Source organism: Oncorhynchus mykiss, chromosome 10, assembly GCF_013265735.2.
Source record: "Oncorhynchus mykiss isolate Arlee chromosome 10, USDA_OmykA_1.1, whole genome shotgun sequence".
Taxonomy (NCBI): Eukaryota; Metazoa; Chordata; class Actinopteri; order Salmoniformes; family Salmonidae; genus Oncorhynchus; species Oncorhynchus mykiss.
The window spans coordinates 1,770,727-1,788,226 of record NC_048574.1 but is presented as its reverse complement, the minus strand read 5'-3'; the positions used below and the strand labels follow the sequence as shown (position 1 = coordinate 1,788,226).

Genomic DNA, 17,500 nt, shown 5'->3' with positions numbered 1-17,500 from the left:
TAATTTAGGTAATCTAGGTAATTTTTTTTTAAACCTCTCTTCTACATTATATTCCAAATTGTGTAAATCTAAACGATATATAAATGATCGGGGGTTTGTGATTTTTATACCACTGCTAAGGGTTGTGTTCACGGCACTCCACATTGCTTCAGAACAGCCCTTAGCTGTAGTATATTGGCCACCACACCACCCTCCCAGGTCTTATTGCTTAAATATACACACAAATATATACAAATATATTGAAAGAGTACATACACATTGAAAGAGAACATAATCCAAATATTCATCAGGCTAAACTAAGCTAAACTAAGCTAAACTAAACTAAGCTAAACTAAACTAAACTAAACTAAACTAAACTAAGCTAAACTAAGCTAAACTAAGCTAAACTAAGCTAAACTAAACTAAGCTAAACTAAGCTAAACTAAGCTAAACTAAACTAAACTAAACTAAACTAAACTAAGCTAAGCTAAGCTAAGCTAAAGCTAAAGCTAAGCTAAACTAAACTAAACTAAACTAAGCTAAGCTAAACCAAGCTAAACTAAGCTAAACTAAACTAAACTAAGCTAAACTATGCTAAACTATGCTAAACTAAGCTAAACTAAACTAAGCTAAACTAAGCTAAACTAAACTAAACTAAGCTAAGCTAAGCTAAGCTAAGCTAAAGCTAAGCTAAACTAAACTAAACTAAGCTAAGCTAAACCAAGCTAAACTAAGCTAAACTAAACTAAACTAAACTAAACTAAACTAAGCTAAAGCTAAACTAAACTAAGCTAAACTAAACTAAACTAAGCTAAACCAAGCTAAACTAAGCTAAACTAAACTAAACTAAACTAAACTAAACTAAACTAAGCTAAAGCTAAACTAAACTAAGCTAAACTAAGCTAAACTAAACTGTAACAGTCTCTGAACACCAATCCAGTTTTGATATATATATTTTTTTTGCATTAGATATATTTACCATATCATATGGAGAGAGAAACATAAACATTTTACCTCATAAGTAATTGCAAATGATTAAATCCTTCCAATAGAAATAAAAAAAAACGATTTAGTTACGAATTGAACTTTAACTCATAATTAATGAGATGAGAATTAATGAGATGACTCTTCACATGGGATGATTTCACTGAACAACAAGTTAAAGGGAATATTGAATGATACCCAAAAATGTTTTCAACAAAATGAAACTAGAAACTAAAGCTTTGGTTGTCTTCCTCTCAGGCTTCCATGTCTTCTCCCTGGACCTCCTCAATGTCCGCCTCTTGAACATCAGACTCTGAGACCTCGTCTTCACTGTCACTTTCCAACCTTGTTGAGGATGGCTCGTTGTCAGGCTCAAAAAGCCTCAAATTTGCCCGGATGGCCACCAATTTTTCAACCCTTGTATTGGTCAGCGTGCTTTGGTGTGTGCGTTCCCAAACAAGGACCAGTTGCGCTCTGAGGCGGCTGATGTTAGTCGGATTTGGAGGATGATGGAGGCAACAGGGGAAAGAGCCTCAGATCCACAAAGTCCTTTCTACCAGGTGGCTGATGAGATATGTTGGCACGACTGCCATATTGCTTCTCCATCCCAAAAGCCCTTGCTTGGAAGTGTACTTCGCCAGACTGCCAAGATACTTGACCTCATCCAGGCCAAGGTGGCGAGACACGGTAGTGATGACACCATAGGCCTTGTTGATCTCTGCACCAGACAGGATGCTCTTGCCAGCATACTTGGGTCCAATATGTATGCTACGGCGTGTATGGGCTTCAGGCAGAAGTCTTCACATTTTTGATGTTTTTCAGAACTGCAGTTTCCTCTGCTTAGAGCAACAGTGAAGTGGGCAGGGCAATACGGATTTCTTCTCTTACATCTGCAGGCAGAGTCTGAACATTAGACAGGATGGCATTGTCTCTCTCAATCTGTGCAATGTCTACTGCTACAGGTTTCAGGAGTTTCAGGCTGCTTACCACTCTCTCCCAAAATACATCATCCAGGAGGATCCTTTTGATGGAGCTGTCCATATTGCCAGACTCTGATATGGCCATTTCTTGGAGACTGTCAAACATGATGACAACACCACCCCAATGGGTGTTGCTGGGCAGCTTCATTGTGGTGCTCTTATTCTTCTCACTTTGTTTTGTGAGGTAGATTTCTGCTATATCTTGAAGACCCTTCACATACCTAACCATTTCCTTGGCTCTCTTGTTTTCAGTGCCAAGATGTCCTTGAGGAGCAGATTCAATGCATGAGCAGTACAGCCAATAGGTGTGATGTGAGGGTAGGACTCCTCCACTTTAGACCAAGCAGCCTTCATGTTCGCAGCATTGTCTGTCACCAGTGCAAATACCTTCTGTGGTCCAAGGTCATTGATGACTGCCTTCAGCTCATCTGCAATGTAGAGACCGGTGTGTCTGTTGTCCCTTGTGTCTGTGCTCTTGTAGAACACTGGTTGAGGAGTGGAGATGATGTAGTTAATTATTCCTTGCCCACGAACATTTGACCACCCATCAGAGATGATTGCAATACAGTCTGCTTTCTCTATGATTTGCTTGACCTTCACTTGAACTCTGTTGAACTCTGCATCCAGCAAATTAGTAGATAAAGCATGTCTGGTTGGAGGGGTGTATTCAAAAATCTCTTCCGATACACATAGTCTGTGAGCATCAGAGGTGATCCAGTTGTATATACACCTCGAGAAAGATATTCATCTAAGTTCCTCCATTGAGTCAAAAACATTTATGAATCCAGGAGGACCATGAGCTGTTGCTATCGATAAGGTGTCTTGATTCATCATTTACACCTTGAATAGAAGTAGAGGGGCTTTTGTCAGAGGTTGCTTGTTGTCAGCGCTGAGGGAACTTTATGCACTTGGCCAGATGATTCTGCATCTTTGTTGCATTCTTCACATATGATTTGGCACAATATTTACAAAATGTACACAGCGTTTCCTTCTACATTAGCTGCAATGAAATGTCTACACACATCAGATAGTATCCGTGGCCTTTTCCTGTAAAGATTAGAAAAACATGAGTAAAAAACCCAAATACAATTCCATGTACATATAAATAGTTCAGCAGTTAAATTAAACAACTCCTTTGTAAGATAAATGTTTTAAAATTAAACATGTATGGAAACAGGTGAATTAACACTCCTCAGTTAGCAGGCTCAATCAAGCTAAAACCCACATGGTAGCAAACACTGACTAGCAGATTGTTAACAAGTTAGAAATGATTTACTAGTTAACAAAAAATCAGGTATGTCAAATAAAATGTATTCACCCCACCCAGTATTGTAATTAAAACTTACCAGAAAGCATGTAGTCCTTGGCTCAGACAGTGTAGTAGTGTGGGCTCAATAGCATCTCATTAGTGTGCAAGATCTTGAGAATCAGCTGTACATGTGATGGAAGAATGCACTGTGCATGCAGAGGGTTGCAATTCCCCAAAATATGCCACAAGACCTAGAGTTGCCTTATGTGTATCCCTGTTACAAGCTACATTTTTAGCTAACTTTTTAAAAATGAATTTAAGCAAAATTCCTAGGCTTAGCTTCCCAGGCTTAACTTCCCAGGCTTAGCTTCCCAGGCTTAGCTTCCCAGGCTTAGCTTCCCAGGCTTAACATCCCATGCTTAACTTTCCATGCTTAACTTCCCAGGCTTAGCTTCCCAGGCTTAGCTAGCTTCCCAGGCTTAGCTTCCCAGGCTTAACTTCCCAGGCTTAGCTTCCCAGGCTTAGCTTCCCAGGCTTAACTTCCCAGGCTTAACTTCCCAGGCTTAACTTCCCAGGCTTAACTTCCCAGGCTTAACTTCCCATGCTTAACTTCCCAGGCTTAACATCCCAGGCTTAACTTCCCAGGCTTAACTTCCCAGGCTTAACTTCCCAGGCTTAACTTCCCAGGCTTAGCTTCCCAGGCTTAACTTCCCAGGCTTAACTTCCCAGGCTTAACTTCCCAGGCTTAAATTCCCAGGCTTAACTTCCCAGGCTTAACTTCCCAGGCTTAGCTTCTCATGGAAAAATTTCCGGAAATTTCCCAGAAGGTTTCCGACCCTTTGCAACACTGTATGTGCCATGGAATCGGTGGAACTATTTTGCAATAAATGTTTTGGTCCTTAATTAAAAAATGTTGGGAAAGTTATCAGAACTTAAGAAACCTAATCAACCATGAATGATTTCACATTATTCCCCATTATGCGACGGACAATGAAAGGTAGGTGAATGAAAAACACCAGACCCTCTGCAGTATTAGACGTTTCTCCAGGTCCCCGTGCAAGTTCAATACTGTCCACTAGGGGCAACGCCAGCGCATATTACCATCTAGTAGGCTGGCGGCTTGTTAGTGTGGTGGGGGACAGAGGAAGAGCTTAAAGTGCAAGCCACTGCTCTGAGGATCCTAGTTTCAATCCCAGGGGTGCTAGGTACTCGTTTATTTTTTACAATATCCCCTTACAAATGTCGAATACTGCGGTGAGACCTTTAGATCAGAAATGGTTCTGTTTGTGTTGTGTCACCAGGTGTGGTCCATGTTCACAGCCATCCTGAGGAAGAGTGTGAGGAACCTTCAGACCAGCACAGAGGTGGGCCTCATAAAACAGGTCTTGTCCAAGCTGAATTCTGTGGACGACATGATCGCAGGTGGGGGAACACAAATGCGCACACACACACACGCACACACACACACACACACACACACACACACACACACACACACACACACACGCACACACAGACACACACAGAAAGTGGTATAGAATATAATAGTCAATTGACCTCCAAGCTAGACTGACTAGACATTACTAGACCTGACTAGACATGACTAGCCCAGACTAGACCTGACTAGCCCTGACTAGACCTGATTAGACATGACTAGCCCTGTCTAGACATTACTAGACATTACTAGACATTACTAGCCCTGACTAGACATTACTAGACCTGACTAGACCTGACTAGACATTACTAGCCCTGACTAGACATTACTAGACCTGACTAGACATTACTAGACCTGACTAGCCCTGACTAGACATTACTAGCCCTGACTAGACATTACTAGACCTGACTAGACATTACTAGACCTGACTAGACATTACTAGACCTGACTAGACCTGACTAGCCCTGACTAGACATGACTAGCCCTGACTAGCCCTGACTAGACATGACTAGCCCTGACTAGCCCTGACTAGACTTGACTAGACATTACTAGACCTGACTAGACATTACTAGACCTGACTAGACATTACTAGACATTACTAGACCTGACTAGACATTACTAGACATTACTAGACCTGACTAGACATTACTAGACTTGACTAGACATTACTAGACCTGACTAGACATTACTAGACCTGACTAGACATTACTAGACATTACTAGACCTGACTAGACATTACTAGACCTGACTAGACCTGACTAGACATTTCTAGACATTACTAGACCTGACTAGACATTACTAGACATTACTAGACTTGACTAGACATTACTAGACCTGACTAGACATTACTAGACCTGACTAGACATTACTAGACCTGACTAGACATTACTTGACATTACTAGCCCTGACTAGACATTACTAGACCTGACTAGACCTGACTAGACATTTCTAGACATTACTAGACCTGACTAGACCTGACTAGACATTACTAGACCTGACTAGACATTACTAGACCTGACTAGACATTACTAGACCTGACTAGACATTACTAGACCTGACTAGACATTACTAGACCTGACTAGACATTACTAGACCTGACTAGACATTACTAGACCTGACTAGACATTACTAGACATTACTAGACCTGACTAGACATTACTAGACCTGACTAGACATTACTAGACCTGACTAGACTTGACTAGACATTACTAGACCTGACTAGACATTACTAGACCTGACTAGACATTACTTGACATTACTAGCCCTGACTAGACATTACTAGACCTGACTAGACCTGACTAGACATTACTAGCCCTGACTAGACATTTCTAGCCCTGACTAGACATTACTAGACCTGACTAGACATTACTAGACCTGACTAGACATTACTAGCCCTGACTAGACATTACTAGCCCTGACTAGACATTACTAGACCTGACTTTTTTCTCCCTATGTGTGTGTGTGTGTGTAGATCTGTTAGTGGATATGCTGGGGGTGATGGCCAGCTACAGTATAACAGTGAAGGAGCTGAAACTTCTCTTCAGTATGCTGAGGGGAGACAACGGTATCTGGGTGAGTTAACCTGGGGGGGTGCTGTGTGCAGCTAAGCTGTTTTGGGTTGGGCTGGGTTGCGTGACTATCTGTGGGGAAGCTGGGCTGGGTGAGACAACGTTGAAGGGCTGTGTGTAGGCTGTGTGGGCTGAAATGAGGTGACATTGGGGTGTGGGGTGTGGAGAGGGTATGAGGGGAGAGGTCCAGTGTTCACAGACAGATATTTAAAGATCTACAGCAACAACAGTACTCCTCCCCCTGTCCTCCTCAACACCATTTATCTATCCATCCATCTATCCCTCACCCTGTCCCCCAATTTCTCCTCTCCTGGTTGCCCTAGAAAATGATCATCCCCATTTCTGCTCTCCTTCAATCCCTCTATCCTTCTTCACCTTGTCCCCTCCATCTGTGTCTCTCCTCCTCCTCTCCTCCTCCTCTCCTTCTCCATCCCTCTTTCCTTCTTCAACAAGTATCCTCCATCTCTCTCTCCTCCTCCTCTCATCCTCTCATCTCCTCCTCCTCTCTGCCTCCTCTCCTCCTCCTCCTCTCCTTCTCCATCATTTTATCCTTCTTCACCTTGTCTCCTCCATCTCTCTCTCTCCTCCCCTTCCCCACACTGTGAAATCATGTATACAGCAACAAAACCCTCACCCCTCCATCTCTACTTCATCTCTCCTCCATCTATCTCTCCGCCATCTCTCATTCATCTCTCTTCCATCTGTCCTTCATCTCTCCTCCATCTCTCCTTCATCTCTCCTCCATCTCTCCTTCATCTCTCCTCCATCCCTCCTTCATCTCTCCTCCATCTCTCCTTCATCTCTCCTCCATCCCTCCTTCATCTCTCCTTCATCTCTCCTTCATCTCTCCTCCATCTGGCCTTCATCTCTCCTTCATCTCTCCTCCATCTGGCCTCCATCTCTCCTCCATCTCTCCTTCATCTGGCCTCCATCTCTCCTTCATCTCTCCTCCATCTGGCCTCCATCTCTCCTTCATCTCTCCTCCATCTCTCCTCCATCTCTCCTTCATCTCTCCTCCATCTGGCCTCCATCTCTCCTCAATCTTTCCTTCATCTCTCCTCCATCTCTCATCCATCTCTCCTTTATCTGGCCTCCATCTCTCCTTCATCTCTCCTCCATCTCTCCTCCATCTCTCCTTCATCTCTCCTCCATCTGGCCTCCATCTCTCCTTCATCTCTCCTCCATCTCTCCTCCATCTCTCCTTCATCTCTCATTCATCCCTCCTCAATCTTTCCTTCATCTCTCCTCCATCTCTCCTCCATCTCTCATTTATCTGGCCTCCATCTCTCCTTCATCTCTCCTTCATCTCTCCTCCATCTCTCCTCCATCTCTCCTCCATCTCTCCTTCATCTCTCCTCCATCTGGCCTCCATCTCTCCTTCATCTCTCCTCCATCTCTCCTCCATCTCTCCTTCATCTCTCCTCCATCTCTCATTCATCTCTCCTCAATCTTTCCTTCATCTCTCTTCCATCTGGCCTCCATCTCTCCTTCACCTCTCCTCTATCTCTCCTCCATCTCTCCTTCATCTCTCCTCCATCTCTCATTCATCTCTCCTCCTTCTCTCATTCATCTCTCCTCCATCTCTCATTCATCTCTCCTCCATCTGGCCTCCATCTCTCCTTCATCTCTCATTCATCTCTCCTCCATCTCTCCTCCATCTCTCATTTATCTGGCCTCCATCTCTCCTTCATCTCTCCTCCATCTCTCCTCCATCTCTCCTCCATCTGGCCTCCATCTCTCCTTCATCTCTCCTTCATCTCTCCTCCATCTCTCCTCCATCTCTCCTCCATCTCTCCTTCATCTCTCCTCCATCTCTCATTCATCTCTCCTCCATCTCTCATTCATCTCTCCTCAATCTCTCCTCAATCTTTCCTTCATCTCTCTTCCATCTGGCCTCCATCTCTCCTTCACCTCTCCTCTATCTCTCCTCCATCTCTCCTTCATCTCTCCTCCATCTCTCATTCATCTCTCCTCCATCTCTCATTCATCTCTCCTCCATCTCTCATTCATCTCTCCTCCATCTGGCCTCCATCTCTCCTTCATCTCTCATTCGTCTCTCCTCCATCTCTCCTCCATCTCTCCTCCATCTCTCCTTCATCTCTCCTTTATCTGGCCTCCATCTCTCCTCCATCTCTCCTTCATCTCTCCTTTATCTGGCCTCCATCTCTCCTCCATCTCTCCTTCATCTCTCCTTTATCTGGCCTCCATCTCTCCTCCATCTCTCCTTTATCTGGCCTCCATCTCTCCTCCATCTCTCCTTCATCTCTCCTCCATCTCTCATTCATCTCTCCTTTATCTGGCCTCTATCTCTCCTTCATCTCTCCTTTATCTGGCCTCTATCTCCCCTTCATCTCTCTCCATCTCTCTCCATCTCTCTTTCATGTCTCCTTCATCTCACCCCTTCATCTCTCCTCCCTCTCCTCTCCGGGGATAGATGTGTTATGGGGTTGCCATGGTATTGATAAGCTGTTACCAGAGGCAGGCAGAGGTGATTGACAGCTTATTGAGCCAATAGGGTTGTTGTAGGGCCGATGATGCCCCACTATGGTATTCTCCTATCCTCATTCTGTGTCTGTGATTTGTTAGGAATGTCAAACTCCACTGATTCATCTAACTTCTTCCTGTTTCATCCTGTCCTCCTCTTCTCCCTGTTCTCCACTCCTCTTCTTCTCCCTCCTCTCCTCCTCCTTTCCTGTCCTCCCTCCTCTCCTCCTCCTTTCCTCTCCTCCTCTTCTCCCTGTTCTCCACCTCTCTTCTTCTCCCTCCTCTCCTCCTCCTTTCCTCTCCTCCCTCCTCTCCTCCTCCTTTCCTCTCCTCCCTCTTCTCCCTCTTCTCCCTCCTATCCTCTTCTTCTCCTGCTCCTTTCCTCTCCCTCTCTCTGATCCCTCTCTCCTCTCCTACTCCTCTCCCCCTCCCCTCTCATCCCCTTTTCATTCCCATTCCCTCATTCATTCCCATTCCACCTCTTATCTCCTCTCATCACTCTCTCCTCCTCCCCCCTCCTCCTCTCCTTATCTCTCATCACTCTCTCCTCTCCTCCTCTCCTCTCCCACTCCTCATCTCCTCTCTCATCACTCTCGTCTTTCTACTTCCTCTCCCCCTCTCCTCCTCCTCTCTCCTCCTCCTCTCCCCCTCCCCTCCTCCTCTCCTTCTCTCATCACTCTCTCCTCTCCTCCTCTCCTCTCCCACTCCTCATCTCCTCTCTCATCACTCTCGTCTTTCTACTTCCTCTCCCCCCCTCTCCTCCTCCTCTCTCCTCCTCCTCTCCCCCTCCCCTCCTCCTCTCTTTCTCTCATCACTCTCTCCTCTCCTCCTCTCCTCTCCCACTCCTCATCTCCTCTCTCATCACTCTCGTCTTTCTACTTCCTCTCCCCCTCTCCTCCTCCTCTCTCCTCCTCCTCTCCCCCTCTCCTCCTCCTCTCCTCCTCTTCTCCTTCTCCTCTTCTCCCTCCCTTCCTCTTCTCTTCTCCTTATCCCTCTCCCTCTCTCTGATCCTTCTCTCCTACTCCTCTCCCCCTCCCCTCTCATCCCCTCTCCTCTCATCCCCTCTCCTCTCATCCCCATTCCTCACCTCTTCTCTCCTCTCATCACTCTCCTCTCCTCCTCTCCTCTCCCACTCCTCATCTCCTCTCTCATCACTCTCGTCTTTCTACTTCCTCTCCCCCCCTCTCCTCCTCCTCTCTCCTCCTCCTCTCCCCCTCCCCTCCTCCTCTCCTTCTCTCATCACTCTCTCCTCTCCTCCTCTCCTCCTCTCCTCTCCCACTCCTCATCTCCTCTCTCATCACTCGTCTTTCTACTTCCTCTCCTCCTCCTCTCTCCTCCTCCTCTCCCCCTCTCCTCCTCCTCTCCCCTCCCCTGCTCCGCTCTCCCATCCCCCTCCAGCCTAGACATTCTATCAAGTTGTTGTCTGTGTTGAACCTGATGCCTCAGAGACACGGTCCAGACACCTTCTTCAACTTCCCTGGTCGCAGTGCAGCGGTAAGAGACACACACACACACCTGTCCATGTTGTGTAGTGATCTCCTCCCTTCCACATATTCTAAGCCAAGTAATCACGTAATACACACAGACATCCTAAACAGATGAAGAGTCATCTTTGCATATCGTTTCACACAGAGGAAGAGTCATTTTTCAACCAGGTAAAAGAGACAGTTGTTTGGTGCTAGGTTCCTGTCGGTGACTTGATAGACTTGTGATTGTGATTGGCAGATGATGTGTTGTCTGTGATTGTGATTGGTTTATGATGTGTTGTCTGTGATTGTGATTGGCTGATGGTGTGTTCTGTCTTCTCTCCCAGGCCATAGCGTTGCCTCCCATCGCTAAGTGGCCTTACCAGAACGGCTTCACTCTCAACACCTGGTTCAGACAAGATCCCCTCAACAACATCAACGTAGACAAGGACAAACCATACCTCTACTGGTGAGAACTACAACCTAACTCAACCTAACCGCAACCTAAACTAACCTAACCTCAACCTAAACTAGCTGAACTTCAACCTAACTTAACCGAACCGCAACCTAACCTAACTCAACCTAAACTAAACAAAATGACCCTTAACCCAACTCAACCTAAGCTCAACCTAAACTAACCTCAACAAACTGAACCTCAACCTTCCTCAACCTAACCAAACCTCAACCTAAGCTCAACCTAACTCAACCAAACCTTAACCTAACTCAACCTAAACTAACCTCAACCTAAGCTCAACCTAAACTAACCTCAACCTAACCTCAACCTAAACTAACCAAACCTCAACCTAACCTCAACCTAACCTCAAGTAACCAAACCTGAACCTCAACCTAACCTCAACCTAACCTCAACTCAACCTAACCTCAAGTAACTGAACCTCAACTTAACCTTAACCTAACCAACCTAACTCAACTGAACCTATACCTAACTCAACCTAACCTCAACCTAACCTTAACTTAACCTCAACCAAACTCAACCTAACCTCAAGTAACTGAACCTCAACCTAACCGAACCTCAACCTAACTCAACCTAAACTCAACCTAAACTCAACCTAACCTCAATATCTCTACTGCTCTACATTCTGAACTGACCACTCTAATATCTCTACTGCTGTACATTCTGAACTGATCACCCTAATATCTCTACTGCTCTACATTCTGAACTGATCACCCTAATATCTCTACTGCTCTACATTCTGAACTGATCACCCTAATATCTCTACTGCTGTACATTCTGAACTGATCACTCCAATATCTCTACTGCTCTACATTCTGAACTGATCACTCTAATATCTCTACTGCTCTACATTCTGAACTGACCACTCTAATATCTCTACTGCTCTACATTCTGAACTGATCACCCTAATATCTCTACTGCTGTACATTCTGAACTGATCACCCTAATATCTCTACTGCTCTACATTCTGAACTGATCACCCTAATATCTCTACTGCTCTACATTCTGAACTGATCACCCTAATATCTCTACTGCTGTACATTCTGAACTGATCACTCTAATATCTCTACTGCTCTACATTCTGAACTGATCACTCTAATATCTCTACTGCTCTACATTCTGAACTGACCACTCTAATATCTCTACTGCTCTACATTCTGAACTGATCTCCCTAATATCTCTACTGCTGTACATTCTGAACTGATCACCCTAATATCTCTACTGCTCTACATTCTGAACTGATCACCCTAATATCTCTACTGCTCTACATTCTGAACTGATCACCCTAATATCTCTACTGCTCTACATTCTGAACTGATCACCCTAATATCTCTACTGCTGTACATTCTGAACTGATCACTCTAATATCTCTACTGCTCTACATTCTGAACTGATCACTCTAATATCTCTACTGCTCTACATTCTGAACTGACCACTCTAATATCTCTGCTGCTCTACATTCTGAACTGATCACCCTAATATCTCTACTGCTGTACATTCTGAACTGATCACCCTAATATCTCTACTGCTGTACATTCTGAACTGATCTCCCTAATATCTCTACTGCTGTACATTCTGAACTGATCACCCTAATATCTCTACTGCTCTACATTCTGAACTGATCACCCTAATATCTCTACTGCTCTACATTCTGAACTGATCACCCTAATATCTCTACTGCTCTACATTCTGAACTGATTACTCTAATATCTCTACTGCTCTACATTCTGAACTGATCACCCTAATATCTCTACTGCTCTACATTCTGAACTGATTACTCTAATATCTCTACTGCTGTGCATACTGAACTGATCACCCTAATATCTCTACTGCTCTACATTCTGAACTGATCACTCTAATATCTCTACTGCTGTACATTCTGAACTGACCACTCTAATATCTCTACTGCTCTACATTCTGAACTGATCACTCTAATATCTCTACTGCTGTACATTCTGAACTGATCTCCCTAATATCTCTACTGCTCTACATTCTGAACTGATCACTCTAATATCTCTACTGCTCTACATTCTGAACTGATTACTCTAATATCTCTACTGCTCTACATTCTGAACTGATCACCCTAATATCTCTACTGCTCTACATTCTGAACTGATTACTCTAATATCTCTACTGCTGTGCATACTGAACTGATCTTGTGTACATTCTCCAGGTGTCCATACGTATAATATATTTACTGTTACTGTGTAGACTACATACATGTACAGTTGAAGTCGGAAGTTTACATACACCTTAGCCAAATACATTTAAACTCAGTTTTTCACAATTCCTAACATTTAATCCTAGTGAAAATTCCCTGTCTTAGGGTCAGTTAGGATCACCACTTTATTTTAAGAATGTGAAATGTCAGAATAATAGTAGAGAGAATGATTTATTTCAGCTTTTATTTCTTTCATCACATGTGAAGTGCACCAGTCCCTCCTGCAGCAAAGCACCCCCACAACATGATGCTGCCACCCCCGTGCTTTACGGTTGGGATGGTGTTCTTCGGCTCTAAGCCTCCCCCTTTTTCCACCAAACATTATGGCCAAACAGTTCTATTTTTGTTTCATTTCTCCAAAAAGTACGATCTTTGTCTGCATGTGCAGTTGGAAACCGTAGTCTGGCTTTTTTATGGCGGTTTTGTAGCAGTGGCTTCTTCCTTGCTGAGCGGCCTTTCAGGTTATGTCGATTTAGGACTCGTTTCACTGTGGATATAGATACGGTTGTACCTGTTTCCTCCAGCATCTTCACAATTTCCTTTGCTGTTGTTCTGGGATTGATTTGCACTTTTCACACCAAAGTACATTCATCTCTAGGAGACAGAACTGAGGTCTGAGGTCTTGGCTGATTTTTTTATGGGATTTTCCATGATGTCAAGCATAGAGGCACTGAGTTTGAAGATAGGCCTTGAAATACATCCACAGATACACCTTCAATTGACTCAAATTATGTCAATTAGCCTATCAGAAACTTCTAAAGCCATGACATAATTTTCTGGAATTTTCCAAGCTGTTTAAAGGCACAGTCAACTTAGTGTATGTAAACTTCTGACCCACTGGAATTGTGATACAGTGAATTATAAGTGAAATAATATGCCTGTAAACAATTGATGGACAAATGACTTGTGTCATGCACGAAGTAGATGTCCTAACCGACTTGCCAAAACTATAGTTTATTAACAATAAATGTGTGGAGTGGTTGATAAATGAGTTAAGTGTCTGTATATTTCCGACTTCAACTGTAGACAGCATGTGATTACTGCTATTTGGGTTGTTAATCAGATTTGTCTTGCCGTTTTTTATTTCTTATCATTTTTTCCCAATAAAATAATAATAACAATAAAAGTATTGTCAGGGGCCAGTAACATAAACACCTACTAAACTGTATATGCACCTGCTATAACACCTGCTATAACACCTGATATAACACCTGATATAACACCTGCTATAACACCTGCTATAACACCTGCTATAACACCTGCTATAACACCTACTAAACTGTATATACAACCAATACACTTTGATTTGAACCTAACCTCAATATCACCTAACCTCAATATCACCTAACCTCAATATCACCTAACCTCAATATCACCTAACCTCAATATCACTTAACCTCAATATCACCTAACCTCAATATCACCTAACCTCAATATCACCTAACCTCAATATCACTTAACCTCAATATCACCTAACCTCAATATCACCTAACCTCAATATCACCTAACCTCAATATCACCTAACCTCAATATCACTTAACCTCAATATCACCTAACCTCAATATCACCTAACCTCAATATCACTTAACCTCAAACGAACTTTAACCTAATCTTAATCTAACCTAACCTCAACCTAATCGTAACCCTTGTGTTGTTTTAAGGGTAAAACATATATATATATATATATATATGTCTCACCACTATGTTTAACAGCAGAGAAAACCCCCTTAAATGATATTTCTTGAAATTGTACGACTTTTCCTCAACATTTAGAAAAAGTCTCCGTTGTTAATGAAGACACCACAGCGATTGTTTTAAGGGTCATTTTTGACCCGGCCGCTATAAAATCATTTACACACCACAAAAACCACAAATACACACACACACAGACAATAAGAAATCCCCTTAGGACAAGGGGAGTATACAGAATGTTAAGACTACACACAGGCTAACGACAAATTATACATCTGCAGAGTCAAAGGGGGATAGAGATGGAAAATAGAAGGGGGAAAGAGAGAGTGGGAATTCATTTGTCCCTGATTTTATTAATGGATCAAACTGTCATCTCAAAATAAGTGAATGAACCACGGAAAGTGAACAAACACAATCCAGACATTATTTAACAGATTAATAAAAACATAACTTTACATGGTTTTAAATGTCAGGTGAGTCCATTAGTGATCGGGCAGTTGTTTGGACGCCTCGGCCCAGACCGCGAGGGGGGGGCTCGCTGTGAGACAACGTTAGCGGTGGCTGTTAGCCACAGTCACGCTTCATTAGCTATGACCTTTCATTAACAGCTACCTCTCACTCTCGTTCAGTCTCTCACTCTCTCTCTCTCTCAAGCTTCACATGCTCACAGAAATCTCTGTTTGAGTTTATAGACAGACAGAGAGACAGACAGACAGACAGACAGACAGAGTTATAACAGTTAGTACAGTAGATTATAACAGGTAGTTGCTACAGTAGATTATAACAGGTAGTTGCTACAGTAGATTATAACAGGTAGTTAGTACAGCAGATTATAACAGGTAGTTACTACAGTAGATTATAACAGGTAGTTGCTACAGTAGATTATATCAGGTAGTTACTACAGCAGATTATAACAGGTAGTACAGTAGATTATAACAGGTAGTTACTACAGTAGATTATAACAGGTAGTTACTACAGTAGATTATAACAGGTAGTTGCTACAGTAGATTATAACAGGTAGTTACTACAGTAGATTATAACAGGTAGTTACTACAGTAGATTATAACAGGTAGTTAATACAGTAGATTATAACAGGTAGTTACTACAGTAGATTATAACAGGTAGTTGCTACAGTAGATTATAACAGGTAGTTACTACAGTAGATTATAACAGGTAGTTACTACAGTAGATTATAACAGGTAGTTGCTACAGTAGATTATAACAGGTAGTTACTACAGTAGATTATAACAGGTAGTTACTACAGTAGATTATAACAGGTAGTTACTACAGTAGATTATAACAGGTAGTTACTACAGTAGATTATAACAGGTAGTTACTACAGTAGATTATAACAGGTAGTTACTACAGTAGATTATAACAGGTAGTTACTACAGTAGATTATAACAGGTAGTTACTACAGTAGATTATAACAGGTAGTTACTACAGTAGATTATAACAGGTAGTTACTACAGTAGATTATAACAGTTAGTAAAGTAGATTATAATAGGTAGTTACTACAGTAGATTATATCAGGTAGTTACTACAGCAGATTATAACAGGTAGTACAGTAGATTATATCAGGTAGTTACTACAGCAGATTATAACAGGTAGTACAGTAGATTATAACAGGTAGTTACTACAGTAGATTATATCAGGTAGTTACTACAGCAGATTATAACAGGTAGTTACTACAGTAGATTTTTAACAGGTAGTTACTACAGTAGATTATAACAGGTAGTTACTACAGCAGATTATAACAGGTAGTACAGTAGATTATAACAGGTAGTTACTACAGTAGATTATAACAGGTAGTTAATACAGTAGATTATAACAGGTAGTTACTACAGTAGATTATAACAGGTAGTTACTACAGTAGATTATAACAGGTAGTTACTACAGTAGATTATAACAGGTAGTTACTACAGTAGATTATAACAGGTAGTTACTACAGTAGATTATAACAGGTAGTTACTACAGTAGATTATAACAGGTAGTACAGTAGATTATAACAGGTAGTTACTACAGTAGATTATAACAGGTAGTTACTACAGTAGATTATAACAGTTAGTACAGTAGATTATAACAGGTAGTTACTACAGTAGATTATAACAGGTAGTTACTACAGTAGATTATAACAGGTAGTTACTACAGTAGATTATAACAGGTAGTTACTACAGTAGATTATAACAGGTAGTTACTACAGTAGATTATAACAGGTAGTTACTACAGTAGATTATATCAGGTAGTTACTACAGTAGATTATAACAGGTAGTTGCTACAGTAGATTATAACAGGTAGTTACTACAGTAGATTATAACAGGTAGTTACTACAGTAGATTATAACAGGTAGTTACTACAGTAGATTATAACAGGTAGTTACTACAGTAGATTATAACAGGTAGTACAGTAGATTATAACAGGTAGTTACTACAGTAGATTATAACAGGTAGTTACTACAGTAGATTATAACAGGTAGTTACTACAGTAGATTATAACAGGTAGTTAATACAGTAGATTATAACAGGTAGTTAATACAGTAGATTATAACAGGTAGTTACTACAGTAGATTATAACAGGTAGTACAGTAGATTATAACAGGTAGTTACTACAGTAGATTATAACAGGTAGTTGCTACAGTAGATTATAACAGGTAGTTACTACAGTAGATTATAACAGGTAGTTACTACAGTAGATTATAACAGGTAGTGGTCACAACCAGAGTTTTGTGTCAGAGATACGGCTATGTCCTGAATGGGTCCGTGGACAGCCTATATCTCTGACACAAAACTCTGGTTGTGACCATTAGAAATACAATTGAACAGATAGGCCCTATTCCATTTTGAAGCCTGTAAATCTAAACTCTGTAAAAGATAGAACGGAACATTGATTTGTGTTCCGTATCCCAGCATTACCTGCTCCAGATGACATCATCACAGGGGATGAGCCCTGACTGCCGCCGGGAGAGTGCTT

General features: G+C 42.1%; 1 protein-coding gene across 1 annotated transcript in view; it reads left to right on the top strand.

Annotated features, from left to right (window-relative positions):
- LOC110534825 (neurobeachin) overlaps positions 1 to 17,500 on the top strand; it is a 283,558-nt gene that overhangs the window by 92,680 nt on the left and 173,378 nt on the right. The window contains exons 3-6 of the mRNA XM_036989471.1: positions 4,494 to 4,614; positions 6,099 to 6,199; positions 10,078 to 10,173; positions 10,493 to 10,614. Of these exons, the coding sequence (XP_036845366.1) occupies positions 4,494 to 4,614; positions 6,099 to 6,199; positions 10,078 to 10,173; positions 10,493 to 10,614 (440 nt within the window). The remainder of the gene's footprint in view (positions 1 to 4,493; positions 4,615 to 6,098; positions 6,200 to 10,077; positions 10,174 to 10,492; positions 10,615 to 17,500) is intronic.